This window comes from Citrus sinensis, chromosome 8 (assembly GCF_022201045.2).
Source record: "Citrus sinensis cultivar Valencia sweet orange chromosome 8, DVS_A1.0, whole genome shotgun sequence".
Taxonomy (NCBI): Eukaryota; Viridiplantae; Streptophyta; class Magnoliopsida; order Sapindales; family Rutaceae; genus Citrus; species Citrus sinensis.
Window position 1 is genome coordinate 8,203,377 of NC_068563.1, and position 16,006 is coordinate 8,219,382.

The following is a 16,006-nucleotide window of genomic DNA, read 5'->3' on the forward strand; positions in this document are numbered from 1 at the left end:
ATTAAAGACAATTAAACTAAGACCAAATTAATTAGAAAATAGATCTTTGTTTTTAATCATACCTTATTTTTTTGTGCGGACTTGTTCTTTTGAACAGATTTCTTACGAATCGAAGATTATTTCCTTAGGCAAGGTGGATGGCCTTTACAACGTGTCACTACTGAATCATTAAGTGCAAGTTGAACATTGTTGCTACTACAACTTACTTCGCCAATAACAGTTCTTTCCACACTCTCACTGTTAATTTGTTTGTTGCTGCTACAGCTTGCTCCACCAGTATTAGTTTTTCCCACACTTTCACAGCAAATTTACTTGGGCAGATCCTTCATTGCTTTCTTAATCCAATCCAACACCGTTTTATAGCTATTTTCATCATCAAAGGCTATGTCTGCAACCTCACTGAAAGCGTTACACATTTTTTCATATCTTTCTTGCTGGATGGTCAAATTTTGCAAACCATAACAAACTTTCAGCTTACTATAACATCTCCTCACATCTTTCCTCCACCTTAATAAAATGTATCTTTCTGGAAGTAATTCAACTGAGTTACGTATCAGCACTGCAAGGGCATGCCTGTAAAGAATCCCCATAAATTGGAATTTTGAACATATACAATTAACTTTACACTTAGCTTCTTCAAAAACAACCTCAAAGAAGCCTCACCGACCTTGCCCAAATGATTCAATTATTTGATATATTGATCCCACAAAATCCGAGATATCACAATACATCAGAGCAGTCAATTCTTCTTGAAATTCTTTAAACTTGGAAATGGTGTACACTTCTTCAACTTGCCTCTCCATCTTATATCTTGATACACATGGTGTCCTTTTACTGAAACACTTGGCATCTGCTTGCCATTTTAATTTAGCTTTCCTCCTCAATGCATTTTTATATTGCTTTACAAACTGTTTCAGATTTGTTTTTGAATTAACAAATCCATCAAAAAATGCATTCATATTTTCACTTCGCTGAGTTGCTGACATTCCTGCCCAAAAATAGCCTTTTAAATAACATGAGATCCAACAATGCCTCTTCTCGTACAAACCATTTAACCAATCATTATCCCATAAATCATATTCTGTAATCATGCAATGCCAAGTTTCCTCAAACGCATCAAAACTCAATGAATCATAAACAGCAGAAAGTAAGGAAGATATAATACCTTTACGTTATTTAAAAGCCCCTAACTTCTCAGGCACCTTCTTCATTATGTGCCATAAACACTATCGATGCCTAGTAGTAGGAAAAACGTTTTCAATTACCTTTTGCATTGCCCTGTCTTGATCTGTAATGATACCAAGGGGAGGAGAATCAGACATGCATGATAGCCACACCTCAAATAACCACGTAAATGGCTCCGTATCCTCGCGTGAAATCAATATGCATCCCAACAAAATAGATTGTCCATGGTGATTAACTCCGACAAAGGGCGCGAATGGCATGTCATACTTATTGGTCAGATATGTAGTGTTAAATGTGATGACATCTCCAAAATATTTGTAAGCTGCCCTACTCCGCGAATCTGCCCAAAACACATTTTTTAATCAATCCTTTTCATCCAAATCAATGCTAAAAAAAAATCCATTACATTCTGCTTGCTTTTTCTGGAAGTACTTTAAAAGCGTCATAGCATCCCCTTTCTCAAGCTGTAATCGCCTTGTTTTGTCAACAAAATTTTTACAATCTTTTTCTAAGAATGACACATTTTCATACCCACCAGCTCCAACAACAATAGAATTGAAATTTTGGGCAATTCTAACTCCTGCACAATCATTCATTTCAATTCGCTTTTTAGCGCTTGCACTAATTCTGTGATTGCATGGGAAATACCTAGCTTTGTCTGGACTCAATCCATGGTTGTGCTGAAGATTTAAAGTTCGAAGAGCCCATTTTTCATCATCATTTAGACAACCTCCAATTTTTGCATCACAACCATTTTTCACATTCGGTTTCGGCTTCAATGCATTAGAAGATTTACTTTCTGACTTGCCGCTACGCCCACATGCAAATGTCGCATATTTTACAATTCCATCGGTCCCCTTCTTAGTACTTGGAACCTTCACACGAAACCCCTCTTGTTTACCATAAGCTTTGTAAAATGCAAACATTTCTTCATGATTATCAAATAACATTCCAAGAGCTGGCTCACATTTGTTCGGTTCCACAATTTCATTTACATCGTTAGCTCTTGTTTCTTGCAACTCTTCAAATGCATGCTCATTTTCCAAATACTCCATTTCTATAAAATAATTAACATTTGTATTAAGAAACTTATATAACATTTTGTCCAGTAATGAAAATTCCTAACAATTTAAATATATAAAACACATCCACAAATTTTTATAATTTATTCCATTATCTCCAACAATTTAAATTATAAAATCCTAACAACTTAAATATATAAAACATATCCGGAAATTGTTATAATTTATTCCATTATTTTCAGCAATTTAAATTAAAAAAAATCCTAACATATATAAAATACATTTAGAAATTGTTATAATTTATTCCATTATTTCCAGCCATTTAAATTAAGAAAAATCCTAACATATATAAAACACATTCAGAAATTGTTATAATTTATTTCATTATTTCCAGCCATTTAAATTTAAAAAATCCTAACATATATAAAACACATTAAGAAATTATTATAATTTATTCCATTATTTCCAGCCATTTAAATTAAAAAAAAATCATAACAATTTAAATATATAGAAAGCAAAAATCTACGAATTTTTACAATTTAAATTAAATATTTTAACCATTTAAATATATAGAACACAACAAAAATTTTATTTGAATGTAGTGAGAGTCACGAACTTACCAATTAATAAGTACCAATTTTATCAAGGCCTCTGTTTGTAGATCTAGATCTAATTTCTTCCTTGTGATAAGCGAGATGCAGAGACGGAACTTGTTTTTCCTTCATAAATGCAGATAGCTCACGTTGAGTAAATGAGAGGTGAAAGATGGAGAGAGATTAAAGATGACTGTAAAAAAGTAATCTCTTTTCATTACTTTTTTTTCTTTCTTTTGATTATTTTATTTTTTAAATGAAAAAAGTAATAGACAAAAGATGGTGAGTGCAGTTGAAGCAACAGACATTGACGTGCCGATTTTTCTATCGTCCCTTTGTCGCCGTGGAGTTTAAATAGCGGAACTCTATAATTTTATAAGTTGAACCGGTTAGTACCTACGAAGCTACAGGATGTAAAAACAGTATAATACTTTTTTTTTTCTTATTATCTATTTGTAGCATCAATATTATGCTAGATATCTTAAAACTTATCCTTTAAAACTCATCTCGAATAAGAAAACACATGCTCATTAAGTGGTGGACGATTTTTTATAATTTTTTAAAATGATTTTTTTAAATATTTTTAAATGTCAACGATGAATATTACTTTATTTGCGATGAATCTTTCAAAACAAATTATGGGGATACGTAGCATTACTTTTTGTAAGAATTGATTGAATTATAGAAAAACGCATCTTGAGGTGAGGAAAGTACTCAACGAGTGCTTTTACACGGCATGCCAATATTAATTCCGGGCACCGAACTGTTACTTTAACGATAACAGCCTAGTGAGAGATAGATGTCGTACAATTGGGAAGAATCCTAAATAGCTTATAGATAGCTTTCACATTAACCTCATCCAAAGGACATGGCGTATTATTTCTCATAACTATAGTACAAACATTTCATTACAAGTTACGGACATGGCTACGGTGCAGAAGCTGCAAGTAACAGCTTCGAACTTTCCCATTTCCATCAGACATCACCTTGCTTTGGGACCTCTTTCTCTCTCCTCTAGCACCCGTGGAAGTTCCCCATTGGCTGCTGTTACTTACAGAAGCCGTAACATAGACTTCTCCTACAAGTTACTGGTTTTTCACCAATACAGAAGCTTCATTCATTAATGGCCGTCATAATATGTAATGCCATTTCACATGTGTGGTTGTTAACTGCCAAAGTTAATGCCAGTCGCTTCATCATGAATTTGCATGAATTAAAATGGCATGACATTCTTTCCCTTCTTGAATCTTGAAAATTAATTTCAAATGACAAAATGTCAAAATATTAAAACTTGAACCAACTACTCATGTAATGGCACAGCAAAAGAAGGCAAGAGTTAAATGAACCTGTGAAGTGCTATCTCATGTTCAGTTTAGTTTTCATAAAACAGATTTTTCAAACAGTCATTAATAGAGGCAGTTGAGGGTTGCAAAAAGAAAGAACACCACTCCTTATTAATTTACTCGTCCTGACAAGTGCAAGAGCAATCACACAAAGAAAAAGTTTTCTCTTTGTTCTTATAGTTACTTGATGCTTTGTGTTGTCTGTAAAGCAAACAACTTTCGAGTTTCATGGATTGGTCACACGGGCTTCTCTTTGCTGCATTGCTCATAACTGCAGCGGCCATTCATGGGGCTCAAGCATATGCTATGGTTAGTGGCGCTGTCTTTTGTGACCAATGCAAAGATGGCCAGATCTCTCTCTTTGATTATCCCATTTATGGTGAGACCTAATACTACTAAGTTCCATTCATATATTGCTCTTTTTTCCCATAGTTTTGTACATATTTTCTCGTAACAGTAACTTTGATGTAAGTAGGATTCGATCCCCAATCCTCTTGTACTATTGTGAGAGGTGACATTTATGTTTGTCGTATAGCTCACTTCAAATTGTATTTAACTACTACTTCAAACTGTATTTAATTACTTGGAATATTTTGAGCACTTCAGTTCCTGTGTAATCTTGAATGCTTAATAACATGAGCATGCTCCACTATTTTCATTTGGTGATCATGACTTGCACAACTGCTTGATTTGATTCTTTAGCTTGCCTTGGAGCAATGTGAAATGGTTGTTTGGAGCATGTTTTGCTTTTATAGTTGCTTAAATACTGTCATTGCGCTAATTTGAAGCCCTAATGACACTGTGACATGTGAACAGTACAGGAGGACATGGTCTGAAGAGTCATCAAATAAACTAAAAAATTCATTTGGTTTTCACAGGAATGAAAGTGAGGGTCACCTGTGCTGATAGCAATGGCCAAACCACAATGTCGAGGGAGGAGACAACAAATTTGTTTGGAAACTATGTGATGCGATTTGATGGCACCCCAAACTTGAGTAATTGTTTTGCTCAGGTATCATCAGGCAGCGAACAAGGGTCCACAGGTTGCGGTGCAGCTGCTGGTCCTGCCCAAAATCTTAGGCTAATGTTTAGTGTGTTTGATATGGAAATATATTTTGTGGATTCTTTGCTCACTCAGCCTGCTCAGCCCATGTCATTTTGCCCAAAGTCGGCTAACCCGGTATCTCCACCAGCCACACCTACAACACCTCCAGCACCTGTCACACCGTCAACACCTCCGGCACCTGTCACACCGTCAACACCTCCGGCACCTGTCACACGGCCGATATGTCCTCCGCCTTTCAGGCTTCCACCAATGCCTCGATTCCCACCTTTGCCACCATTGCCTCGATTCCCACCTTTGCCGCCATTGCCTCGATTCCCACCTTTGCCACCATTGCCCCATTTGCCTCCAATGCCACCAATGCCGTTTGTGGAGGCAACGGCATGTCCACATCAGTAAGTACCAACTTTTTATTTCCTATAATCATTAGCCTGATTCATCAAATTCCAACTAAATATGGAATCCATTTTGGCCAAGTAAGCTTTATGCTTACAGAACTGGGATTTTGCTTCGCAAGTGTGAATGCACCTGCAAGCTGACAAGTGGGGCTAGCATGCTTTATTTTAGAAAGCATATTCATGTAAAACATAATTGAGCTCTGAAATTGTTCTAGCTAAAGTGACTATACATGTGATTCACGTACTAGATAAAAGTATGGGCATGAGTTTACATGTTAGAACCAAAAAGGCCATACAACTGGAATAGACTGAATTTGTAGACATCAATAAATCAAATGGAGGTTCACAAGAAGATCTTGTGTTGTCTCATAAATATCTTGTAGAATACTTTAGAGCTTCAAGTTGGGTAGCTGGCTTATTAGAATCATATGGCTAAATCTTAATTATGTTACAGTAAGGAACCTCAGAATAATAACATTTTGCCAACCACGCATGTGCTACTGAACATGACATTTTGTGCTCTTCCCAGGAGCTGGGCAATGCCCGAGTACAAATGCTACTGGAGGGCACTGAACCAAGATACCAAAGTAGCAGTTGCTTTCGGACCACTTGGCGCAAGGCGATACGGGACGGACGTGACATTGTGGCAAGGGCTGCAAGGGAGAGGGGATCTCTACAGGACTCTCCTAAGGGAAGCAACAACAGCTCTTCTCAACTCCTATAATAGCCTTCAGTTCCCTTACAATTCAGTAAGTGTTGTCACGCATATGAATTATGCACTAATGGGCTCCCCTCGGAGTGCACTTCTTACTGCTTTTCGGTTCATGAGGGCGAATTCCGGCTCTGGCAATGTCACCTGCAAATTCACTCCTTGCAAGTGATCGGATCCAATGCTAGCTATCTGCTCAACCTTGCTTATATATTATTCATGCCTACACAGCCATATTATTTTTATGTGATATTTGTTCTTGATGTTAATTAGCTACAACGCTCTATATATGCATGTGTTGAATATTGAACAATTTTTACTGTCATGATTAATGATTGAGATTCAGTTATATTACCTGGTGTGTGTTCATGAATAAAAATACATTTAATTGGGATTTGGATCTAATCTATTTTTTCATAAACTTTTAATAAGATTATTACACATATCAACTATGATATTGAATGGTTGATATTCATTCATTTTTTACTTTTCTTTTTATTGGGTAATAAAACAAATAATTTTTTGCTTCCATAATTATAAATTACTTTTCACATTAAGTTTTGCCATTTTTATCATCACATAAAATTTTACTTCTTGGATGTTTGATATATTTCTAGACAAAAAAAAAATAAAATAAAATAAAGAGCAAAAAAGTGTTTTATGATCAAATGATTTAAGATTTTATTGTGATTTATTTAATGGTTTTAGATCAATGAAATTCAAAGAAAAGCTTCTTCTTCTTCTCCACTAATTTTCTCTCTAAAGACAAAGGTTAAATAAAAAAAAAATCAATATATATAAATCGAACATTATCTTCTTCGGTCATAAAAGATTTACTAGTTTTGCAGTGATGACGAATAAAGTTGAGCAATCCAAAATATTTTTAATTTGAAATTTGTAAATCTGACAGAAAGTTTGAAAAAAAATATTGAGGCTATAATGAAATTTTATGTTTGATTTATATTACAAATGTGGATAATGGGTTGGAGTTGCTAGCTTTGAAGATAGTATAGAAGAAGATCGGAGTTTATATAAATTGAGATTCTTTTTTTGCAGTTAGATTTTTATTTAAAAAAATATTATTTACGTTATTATTAAGAGGAAAAATATAAATAAATAAATCTAATCCCTATAATGTTATAGTTAACATGTGTCATAACTATATTAAAATGTTTGAAAAAAATTAAATTAGGAGAGGATCAAATCCTTAATTTTGAGCTTAAACAATCTGTGGGATGTTAAATTTTGTTGTCAATTCAAAAGGTGGTCGGTTACTTTTTCTGTGGGGAATAAAAATAAAAATATGATTTATTTATAAGCTTCATAACCATCATAACTCCTAACTAGTTGTGCTCATAGCCACGTTGACCAAAAATAAAATGTTAATGGGAACGGCGATCAATGCAGCAACTTCCATTTCGTTCTCGATCACCACCGTCTTAACATTGTTATTATTCATCCCAATCAACGGCCAAGATCAATTCACAATCATAGAAGCGACAATAGACGAAATCCAAACGGCCTTTGACCAAAACAAACTCACGTCAACGCAACTCGTGGAATTCTACATAACCCAGATCGAAACTTTGAACCCTCGGCTTCGAAGCGTGATAGAAGTGAACCCAGATGCGAGAAGTCAAGCGGAGAAGGCTGATTTGGCGAGGAAGAGAAATCAGGGCCGTAGATTCTTAGGGGAGCTGCACGGGATCCCGGTGCTGCTGAAGGACACGTTTGCAACAAAAGATAAGTTGAATACGAGTGCTGGGTCTTATGCGTTGGTGGGGTCAGTGGTCCCCCGTGATGCCACTGTTGTTGAGAGGCTGAGAGACGCCGGGGCTGTGATCTTGGGAAAGGCTAGTCTCACCGAGTGGTACTCTTTTCGGGCTCTAGGCAAGATTCCTAATGGCTGGTGTGCTAGAGCTGGACAAGCCAAGGTCAGTGATCATTTTTCATTTGATAAATTTCAGGGACCTCCCCTCACATTTAGCATATTGACACTTTGACGGTAGGTATCACTGTAATTACCGTAACCTCCCCTGCCGTTGTACATGTAAATTAATAATTTCGTAAATAAAAATCAAAGTAAATTAAAAACAAATCCCAAAATGTAAAGGCTATTTTTCTGGAAATCAATCTATCTGAAATGAAGCGGATCTCCGTTTTCTCTCTCATCAAACGAAACCCACAGCCATTTTCAAGCTTGAGAAGGTATGAAGGAGCTTTTGTAAACATAAAAGCTCTGCTGCCTTAAAGTAATTTTAGGCTATAAGTGTGAACAAGACAAGCTATGGTGGTGGCACGAGAGTGCCGTCGAGCGAATTTTTCCGGCAGCCGGCGTCAGAGACCACTGGAATTGGAACCCAAAAATGGTTAGTCTTCGAAAAAAAAAAACCCCTTGCATGTTACAATCACTGTTTTTTGGTTGTGATGACTAAGAATAAAAATTAAAAAAAAGTCTCGGAGCTGCTGGATGAGTTATGTTGAACGTAAACAAAATTGGTTTTTTTTTTTTTTTCCCCCTGTTTTCGTTGATTTCAAACTTCAATGAAGCGGAATCTTTGATTTATTTACTTGTTATTTTGGGCTCAAAAAGGTAGCTTCGGTGGTGCTTTGGTCTGGGGATGATAAATTGATTTTTGTTTGCCATGAAATTGGTATGGCAGTGTACCACTACCCAGTTGGTCAGCACTGGTCTGAGTGAATGTTCTGTGGTTATGCTGTGGACTTGTGCTGTGGCAGCAGCATTCTTTCTTACTTTCCAGTCGGCCTTCTTCACATGGCCTGTGGCTTGAAACTATATGAAAGGAGAGGCTCTTTCCTTTTCTTCTTTAGCTTGAACTTAAATGGCTAAGGAATATTATTCTAATTCCAAAGTCCAAATATTTATAAATTGCTTGTTTTACAATTACATTCACAATGGATGAACAGTTGTTCCTTGCTTTACAATTACATTCACAATGAATGAACCATTGTTCATTTACTGTTATTGAATTTGAAGCTGCCACTGCCAGAAAGTAAAGCAAGCATTAAGATTCATTAATTGCTCATTGTCTTTCTATTATACTTAAAACAGCTGTATCTGATAATAGTCTAACAGCTATGGGGAAGGAGTATCTTAGCCATTTCAGTTCAATTTCCTGTTTGTTCTTATATTTCATTGGCAGGGATTTGTGTATTTGATTCTGTTGTGCTTGCTGTGTATTTTGAATGCATTGAAGAGTGAATTAAGGCTTGGTTATTGTCTTATTGAAGTAGTTTACTGATTATTGAGCTTTCAAGATGTGAATATTCGATGAGGGAAGAAATTGTGAGAAGAAAGTTGAAGAAGCAGTGGCTGCAATGGTGATTTTTTGGCCTCAAAATGGCTGCATTTATAGCCACTGCTGCTGGAAATATTCAATCAGTAATATTGGCAGCTTTATTGATTTTCTTAATTTATATCTTACTTTTTCCGTTGGTTGTTTTAGACTTTTAGTCCTCTCATGTGATATTTGATGGAAAATTATGGTTACCATCATCAAACAAGTTGTGGCTGTCATTGTTTTTTGTAGCTAGGAGCATTTTTGACTTTTTTTCAGTCCGCTAATGCTCAAGCTAACTGTGTACAAACGTCAGGGGAGGTACCTGTAATTACGATGATACTTTCTATCAAAGTGTTGATACGCCAACCCTCAAGAGGTCCTTAAAAGTTACCCAAAGAAACTATTTGAGTATGATATGATGACTGTTCATTATTTAGTCAAATAGGAGAAAGACTTGCATACGTCGTGTGCTTCATCAGTTGAAACCCGTCAATATATGGCAGGTTATGGGATGCCATTGATGTTTTATTTTACAAAATTAAGTCTTTAGAGTTATATTGGGTGGACAGCAGAACCAACTTAACCTACGCAAATGGTAGGTTACCATTGGTCGGGTGCACCACCTCAGCATTTGACGTGAAAAACTTGCATACGTCGGGTTTAAATGCTGAGGTGGTGTGTCCGACCAGTGGTAGCCTGCTGTTTGGGTTGGTTAGGTGAACCCCATTGTGGGACTCACCCAGGTTAATTATTCAGATTTTATTTTATAAAATAAAAATAGTGGGTTGCTACCCATATGGCAAATTTCTACCGCGCTGAGGTGGTGCGTCTAGTGTATGCAAGTCTTTCTTCAAATAGAGACTCTTTTGTACAAATTGAGTCGGAGCTTAACACTTAACGTAATTAAAATGAGGTTTTTTGATTATAAATAACCATAGAAAGGGTCCTGTCATGAGTTTTGATCATCTTGTCTAAATCTTGTAGGGTTCTCTCGCTTAACAAATCTAATAACAGTTTTCATGATCACTCGTTAAATTTTGTAGTTTTATTGAAAAGTTGTGAGTTGAAAGTGATCAAATGAATCAAGATGGGTGATTAACTGTCTCTTAACTGATCAAATTGTGTATATATATAAAAAACTTGCAGAATCCTTACCTTCCATCAGGGGATCCATGTGGCTCAAGCAGTGGATCAGCTATTTCTGTTGCTGCTAATATGGTGACAGTTTCGCTTGGAAGTGAGACTCATGGCTCCATCCTCTGTCCTGCTGATCATAACTCTGTAGTTGGGTTGAAACCAACTGTTGGACTCACCAGCCGAGCTGGAGTCATTCCAGTTTTGCCCCAACATGATACCATTGGGTGAGGTTTTATATAACATGGACAGCTGACTTTTTAGAGTTCGGCTCATTCAAAAAAATTACCTACTATTTCTTTTTTGAACTTGCACTTTCTACAGTACACGTCTCCATATGTGCATGTATTTTGAGTTACAATATTTACATTGTGATCTTTATCATAAATCCTCATTGGTGTGAAATCACAGAGCCATAAGCAGGACAGTGTCTGATGCAGTTTATTTGCTTGATGTGATTGTTGGCTTTGACTCGAGAGATTATGAAGCAACAAGTGAAGCAGCGAAGTACATTCCTGTGGGAGGTTATAAGCAATTCCTCAACGAAAATGGGCTTAAAGGGAAGAGATTAGGGGTTGTCAGAAATCTCTTTTCAAATGCTCTAAATGGATCTACTGTCATTACAGCTTTTGAGAATCATCTTAATACTCTAAGGTATCAAATAAAATAAATTTTTGCTGTTTTTGCAGTTACTGAAGGCAGCTCTGATATATTTAATGTTTCTATTTTGAGATTTTCTAGACAAAGCGGTGCAACTATAGTGGATGATCTAGAAATGGCAAATGTTGATGTTATATCAAATCCTGGTAAAAGTGGGGAGCTGACGGCAATGCTGGCTGGTTTCAAGATTGCTCTAAATGAGTACCTGCAAGAGCTTGTTTCTTCTCCTGTGAGGTCACTTGCTGACGTTATTTCTTTCAATCAAAATAATGCAGATATGGTATGCACCTGATTTTCTGTTTAACGTCAATTTCTTTTTTTCCCCAACAAAATGAACTAAAGCGAATTGGCTTACGAGTAGATCCTTGGCACCACAGTTGTCGAATGAGCATACATCTTTATGTCACTTTTCACTGGGCATAAAAAGAGGTTCTTGAGACATGGATTTGACTCAATGGAGAAAAGACACTGCATTTCCTTGTAAATTGAAATGTTCTTTTTCGATTTGTGGCTTTGTGCAATGCAGGAGAAAACTAAAGAGTACGGTCAGGGAACTTTTATATCTGCAGAGAAGACAAGTGGATTTGGAGAGAAAGAGAGGAAGGCAGTTGAGTTAATGGAAAAACTGTCGCAAGATGGAATTGAGAAGCTGATGACAGAAAATGAATTGGATGCCTTGGTGACACCAGGTACTCGTGTCATTCCTGTGCTGGCTCTTGGTGGCTACCCAGGGATTACTGTTCCGGCAGGATATGAAGGCAATCAGATGCCGTTCGGGATATGTTTTGGAGGTTTAAAAGGTACCGAACCCAAGCTAATTGAAATTGCTTATGCTTTTGAACAAGCCACCATGATAAGGAGGCCTCCTTTCGTTACACCATTTTGGATTGACGAAAGATAATTTTCTTCTGTTTGATGGTTTTTGTGTCATTTGTTTATGGACGCTGATACTACCATTTGTAATCAATTCTCAAATGTTTTGGTGCCTTTTGGCAAACTTAAAAGGACCCTATTGGTGTTTCAACAAACAGTAGGGACCTGACTAATACTAATTCAAATTCGAGTTCATCATATTATTAGCAAACTACCTTTCAATCGCAAGTGAATTCATACTTACTTTTAGCTTTCTGTGCTGGCTATAAGTCATTGTTGTTACATGTTCGATCGAAAGATTCAGATAACTACTCCACGAACAAAATTGGAATATAGTTTCTTGAGCTGTCTGCATTGTCATTAGTAGTATCTGGTCCCAAGAGAAAAATGGAAAACATAGATTCCCTTTCATTTTCTTTGAAGGAAATGTTTAGAAAGAAATACAATAATAAGTTGAGTACTGCTACACTTCCTGGCTGTAGTTTGCTGTGACATTCAATCCTTGGAATATGGTAAAATGAAATAATAAGTAATTTTGTAAGTTAGGAAATTGATCATTTAATTAATGAGCGACACATGAACACTTAAGATAAAAGTACTGGGATAATACTTAAGATGCCTAGAATTATTATTTTTAGATAGAACCATGAAGGGCTACTATTATTTGGAATACAGGCTGGCCAGTAGGAAGGCGATACATGGACAAATAACTCCGGAACATAATCTTATAAAACATCAGCAACTCCAAATCCAAATTCTATTTTCTAGCTGAGAAACTTCACAAGAGTTACTAAGGTTTTTGTGACTAGGTTTTATCCTTGAAAACTAATTTAATGTACTGGTTCAGTTAACCAAAATCGAGGTAAAAGCAAATATTAATAACTTAATTTCAAACTTTTAATTCATCAAGTAACTATCTTTAAAATATCATCTAAACTGTTCTAAACCTCGACTCACTCTTATTTTTATTCAAAAGATGAGAGAAAAATGAGGGCGCGATAATGTAAAATTTTTTTGTCTTCTTAACAAAAATAGGAGTAAATTGAATTTTACAATCGGAAATTAACCTATATTCAAGTCAGATTATAAAACAAGACAAGTTGATGAACTGTGATGTGATGAATTGACTATTTTCTGCATATTGTATCGCAGAAGAGCCTTATAAATATAATAAATACAACTATGAAGTCTTCAAACTAAAATACTTTTTATTTAAAGGCAAATCATAGAGCTGACATGATTTTACATAATATTAAGGAAAGAAGAATTACTAATTTTATATGCCTACGAAAGTGAAAAATCCTCGTGCTATGCCATTGCCAATTGACTTGAATATTATAGGACGCAGCTGATGTATGTCTAGTTGATTTTTTACTAATTATTAAGAGCAATTCTTGCATTTTCATTGAATCACACAGCTCTATTATGGCTACCAATTCTTCAAAACTGAACATTCCTATCTTCTCATCCTTGCCTTTGATAATTCTAGCAGTATACTCATCCGGGTCACCAGCCACAGAGAGCCGTGAATTTTCTGTGAAAGAAGCCACAATAGAAGACCTTCAACTTGCTTTCAAACAAAACCAACTCACATCAAGGCAGCTAGTTGAGATGTACATCAGAGAAATCGGCAGACTCAACCCCCTTCTCAGAGGAGTCATAGAGGTGAATCCTGATGCAATTAACCAAGCTGACAAGGCTGATCAAGAGCGTAAGGCGAAAGCACCAAGATCACAGCTTGGCTTGCACGGCATTCCGATTTTGGTCAAGGACAATATAGCGACCAAAGATAAAATGAACACAACCGCTGGCTCATTCGCCCTGTTAGGCTCTGTCGTCCCCCGAGATGCATTTGTTGTTACCAAGTTGCTTGAGGCTGGGGCTATTATTTTGGGAAAAGCTAGCATGAGCGAATGGGCACATTTTAGGACATTCGAATCACCTAATGGTTGGTGTGCTAGAACTGGCCAAGGAAAGGTAAGTGAAAAACAGAATTAATAACTCATGCAGAACAGAATCCTGATACTTATTGATTTAACTAGAATACTAGATGCATTTTTGTTACTAACTTTAATGCAGAATCCTTATGTTTTATCAGCGGATCCTTGTGGGTCAAGCAGTGGATCAGCTATATCAGTGGCAGCAAATATGGTGGCAGTGTCACTGGGGACTGACACTGATGCCTCCATCTTGTGCCCCTCAGGTTCTAATTCAGTTGTAGGAATCAAACCAACCGTTGGCCTCATCAGCAGAGACGGTGTCATCCCAGTCTCTCCTAGACTAGACACCGTTGGGTAATTGATTCTAAATTTCTCTGAATAGCAGTATAAGTACTTATATTAACAGAGGACTCTGCACTGTTGGATTTTTACAGGCCTATTTCCAAGACTGTAGCAGACACTGTTTATGTTCTTGATGCCATTGTAGGATTTGATGCTAAAGATGAAGCAACCAGAGAAGCATCAAAATACATCCCACCTGGTGGCTATAAACAGTTTCTTAAGCCTCATGGTCTCCAAGGAAAAAGATTGGGGATTGTGAGGAATTTAGGCTCTAATTTTACCATCAGTTCTGAAGTTACTGAAGCATTTGAGCACCATGTCCGGACACTAAGGTACCAACATAGTCAGTTTTTGACATCAACTAATTGTACTCAGTCTGTCTAGCGTGATCAAAATAATCATAATAATATGTCATGGTTTTTGTGTAAATTAAGACAACAGGGTGCAATTTTGTTAGACAATTTTGAAATTAACAACCTTGAGGCTATATTGAATTCAATTGCAAATGGTGAAACATTGGCAATATTGGCAGCCGAGTTCAAACAGGCCTTGAATGCATACCTTCAGGAACTAGTGACTTCCCCAGTGAGATCCTTAGCTGATGTTATCGCATTCAACAAAATGTTCCCAGAGCTGGTAAGTATATTAGAATCAATTTCCTTTGTTTATGTATCCTTAGTTCGCACTTGACATCACCCCTGGGCACAGCTCGGCAGACTGTGAATGCACTTTGCATCCACAGTCACGCGAGTTCGATTAATAGAAGAAAAAAAGGTACGTAACTTTGACAGGAAGCTATGGCCCTGTTGTCTTAATTTATAGAGGTTGCATATGGCTTCGAGCAGGCTACCAAGATTAGGAAGCCTCCTCCATTCCAAGCCTGACTGAAGATTTGCAATAAGAACGTTGTATTGCTACTCATCGAATTGCACATAACTGATGTGTTTGTAGAACTTTCGCTGATTGGTTGCATTAAAAAAGGGGTTCTAGTTCTTAATTTTATATCGGTTTTTAATGTAATTAGTTATGCAATTCGATTCTTTTGACGCTTGGTGTACATCCCATAAGGATCTTCAATTCATTTTACGAATTATGCAAATGAATTGATTCTCCGCACCAAAATTACTGCCGAAGTAGAAAGAATTTAACTGGACAATACATAGGAGGCCTTCTGACTGAAATGAAGATCCTTATGGTATTAGAATTGTAAGGCGTGGGCTGGTTGTCTTTGTATTTTTCCCACAAAAAGAATATGATGCGGCAACATTTGGCTAATGAACAAGTACATTACTTCAGATTTGAAGAGTCCTATTTGATATTTTGACCGAAAAGAATCTGCTGGAAATAGAAAACCCATTTAACAAAATTGTTAAGAGATAGACGGCCAAGGCCTTGAACTAGTTATTCATTGTCTATTAGCATCCAGAGTAGCTGCTTTCTGA

General features: G+C 36.5%; 4 protein-coding genes across 9 annotated transcripts; 3 read left to right on the forward strand and 1 right to left on the reverse strand.

Moving 5' to 3' along the window:
* Positions 1-308: 308 nt before the first annotated feature.
* On the reverse strand, positions 309-2,240 carry LOC112498338 (protein FAR1-RELATED SEQUENCE 5-like). The gene is made up of 4 exons (XM_052432612.1): positions 1,592-2,240; positions 1,266-1,525; positions 730-908; positions 309-573 (listed from the first exon to the last, which is right to left on the reverse strand). Exons 1-4 carry the CDS (start codon positions 2,238-2,240, stop codon positions 309-311), a joined length of 1,353 nt encoding a protein of 450 aa, XP_052288572.1.
* A 1,952-nt stretch (positions 2,241-4,192) lies between these two features.
* LOC102624442 (protodermal factor 1) lies at positions 4,193-6,667 on the forward strand. The gene is made up of 3 exons (XM_006487363.4): positions 4,193-4,522; positions 5,022-5,601; positions 6,134-6,667. Exons 1-3 carry the CDS (start codon positions 4,372-4,374, stop codon positions 6,483-6,485), a joined length of 1,083 nt encoding a protein of 360 aa, XP_006487426.2. The 5' UTR covers positions 4,193-4,371; the 3' UTR covers positions 6,486-6,667.
* A 994-nt stretch (positions 6,668-7,661) lies between these two features.
* Positions 7,662-12,480, forward strand: LOC102624715 (probable amidase At4g34880). Of its 3 annotated transcripts, XM_052432382.1 has the most exons (6): positions 8,387-8,682; positions 8,977-9,716; positions 10,762-10,976; positions 11,161-11,403; positions 11,491-11,689; positions 11,936-12,480. In XM_052432382.1, exons 2-6 carry the CDS (start codon positions 9,675-9,677, stop codon positions 12,308-12,310), a joined length of 1,074 nt encoding a protein of 357 aa, XP_052288342.1. In that variant the 5' UTR covers positions 8,387-8,682; positions 8,977-9,674; the 3' UTR covers positions 12,311-12,480. The 3 variants fall into 3 exon arrangements, with proteins under 3 accessions (XP_006487427.2, XP_052288342.1, XP_024957820.2); XM_006487364.4 differs by lacking the exons at positions 8,387-8,682; positions 8,977-9,716 and adding an exon at positions 7,662-8,247; XM_025102052.2 differs by lacking the exon at positions 8,387-8,682 and having other exon boundaries at positions 8,907-9,716.
* A 1,223-nt stretch (positions 12,481-13,703) lies between these two features.
* On the forward strand, positions 13,704-16,001 carry LOC112495556 (probable amidase At4g34880). 4 transcript variants are annotated; one of them, XM_052432037.1, is made up of 5 exons: positions 13,704-14,259; positions 14,362-14,576; positions 14,657-14,896; positions 14,999-15,200; positions 15,273-16,001. In XM_052432037.1, exons 1-5 carry the CDS (start codon positions 13,708-13,710, stop codon positions 15,285-15,287), a joined length of 1,224 nt encoding a protein of 407 aa, XP_052287997.1. In that variant the 5' UTR covers positions 13,704-13,707; the 3' UTR covers positions 15,288-16,001. The 4 variants fall into 4 exon arrangements, with proteins under 4 accessions (XP_052287997.1, XP_052287999.1, XP_052287996.1 ...); XM_052432039.1 differs by having other exon boundaries at positions 15,097-15,200; positions 15,273-15,986; XM_052432036.1 differs by having other exon boundaries at positions 14,999-15,999.
* The last annotated feature ends 5 nt before the right edge of the window (positions 16,002-16,006 follow it).

Bases quoted from the DNA above. Each gene is read 5' to 3' on its own strand.
- LOC112498338 (XM_052432612.1), bottom strand. From the start codon at position 2,240: ATGGAGTATTTGGAAAATGAGCATGCATTTGAAGAGTTGCAAGAAACA. The intron at 1,526-1,591 runs GTAATGGATTTT...TGTTTTGGGCAG, and splicing joins CCAGAAAAAGCAAGCAGAAT to ATTCGCGGAGTAGGGCAGCT. The intron at 574-729 runs GTATTGTGATAT...GATTCTTTACAG, and splicing joins GAAGAATTGACTGCTCTGAT to GCATGCCCTTGCAGTGCTGA.
- LOC102624442 (XM_006487363.4), top strand. From the start codon at position 4,372: ATGGATTGGTCACACGGGCTTCTCTTTGCTGCATTGCTCATAACTGCA. The intron at 4,523-5,021 runs GTGAGACCTAAT...TGGTTTTCACAG, and splicing joins CTTTGATTATCCCATTTATG to GAATGAAAGTGAGGGTCACC. The intron at 5,602-6,133 runs GTAAGTACCAAC...TGCTCTTCCCAG, and splicing joins GCAACGGCATGTCCACATCA to GAGCTGGGCAATGCCCGAGT.
- LOC112495556 (XM_052432036.1), top strand. From the start codon at position 13,708: ATGGCTACCAATTCTTCAAAACTGAACATTCCTATCTTCTCATCCTTG. The intron at 14,577-14,656 runs GTAATTGATTCT...GGATTTTTACAG, and splicing joins CCTAGACTAGACACCGTTGG to GCCTATTTCCAAGACTGTAG. The intron at 14,897-14,998 runs GTACCAACATAG...GTGTAAATTAAG, and splicing joins CACCATGTCCGGACACTAAG to ACAACAGGGTGCAATTTTGT.
- LOC102624715 (XM_006487364.4), top strand. From the start codon at position 7,693: ATGTTAATGGGAACGGCGATCAATGCAGCAACTTCCATTTCGTTCTCG. The intron at 10,977-11,160 runs GTGAGGTTTTAT...GTGAAATCACAG, and splicing joins CCCCAACATGATACCATTGG to AGCCATAAGCAGGACAGTGT. The intron at 11,404-11,490 runs GTATCAAATAAA...GAGATTTTCTAG, and splicing joins AATCATCTTAATACTCTAAG to ACAAAGCGGTGCAACTATAG.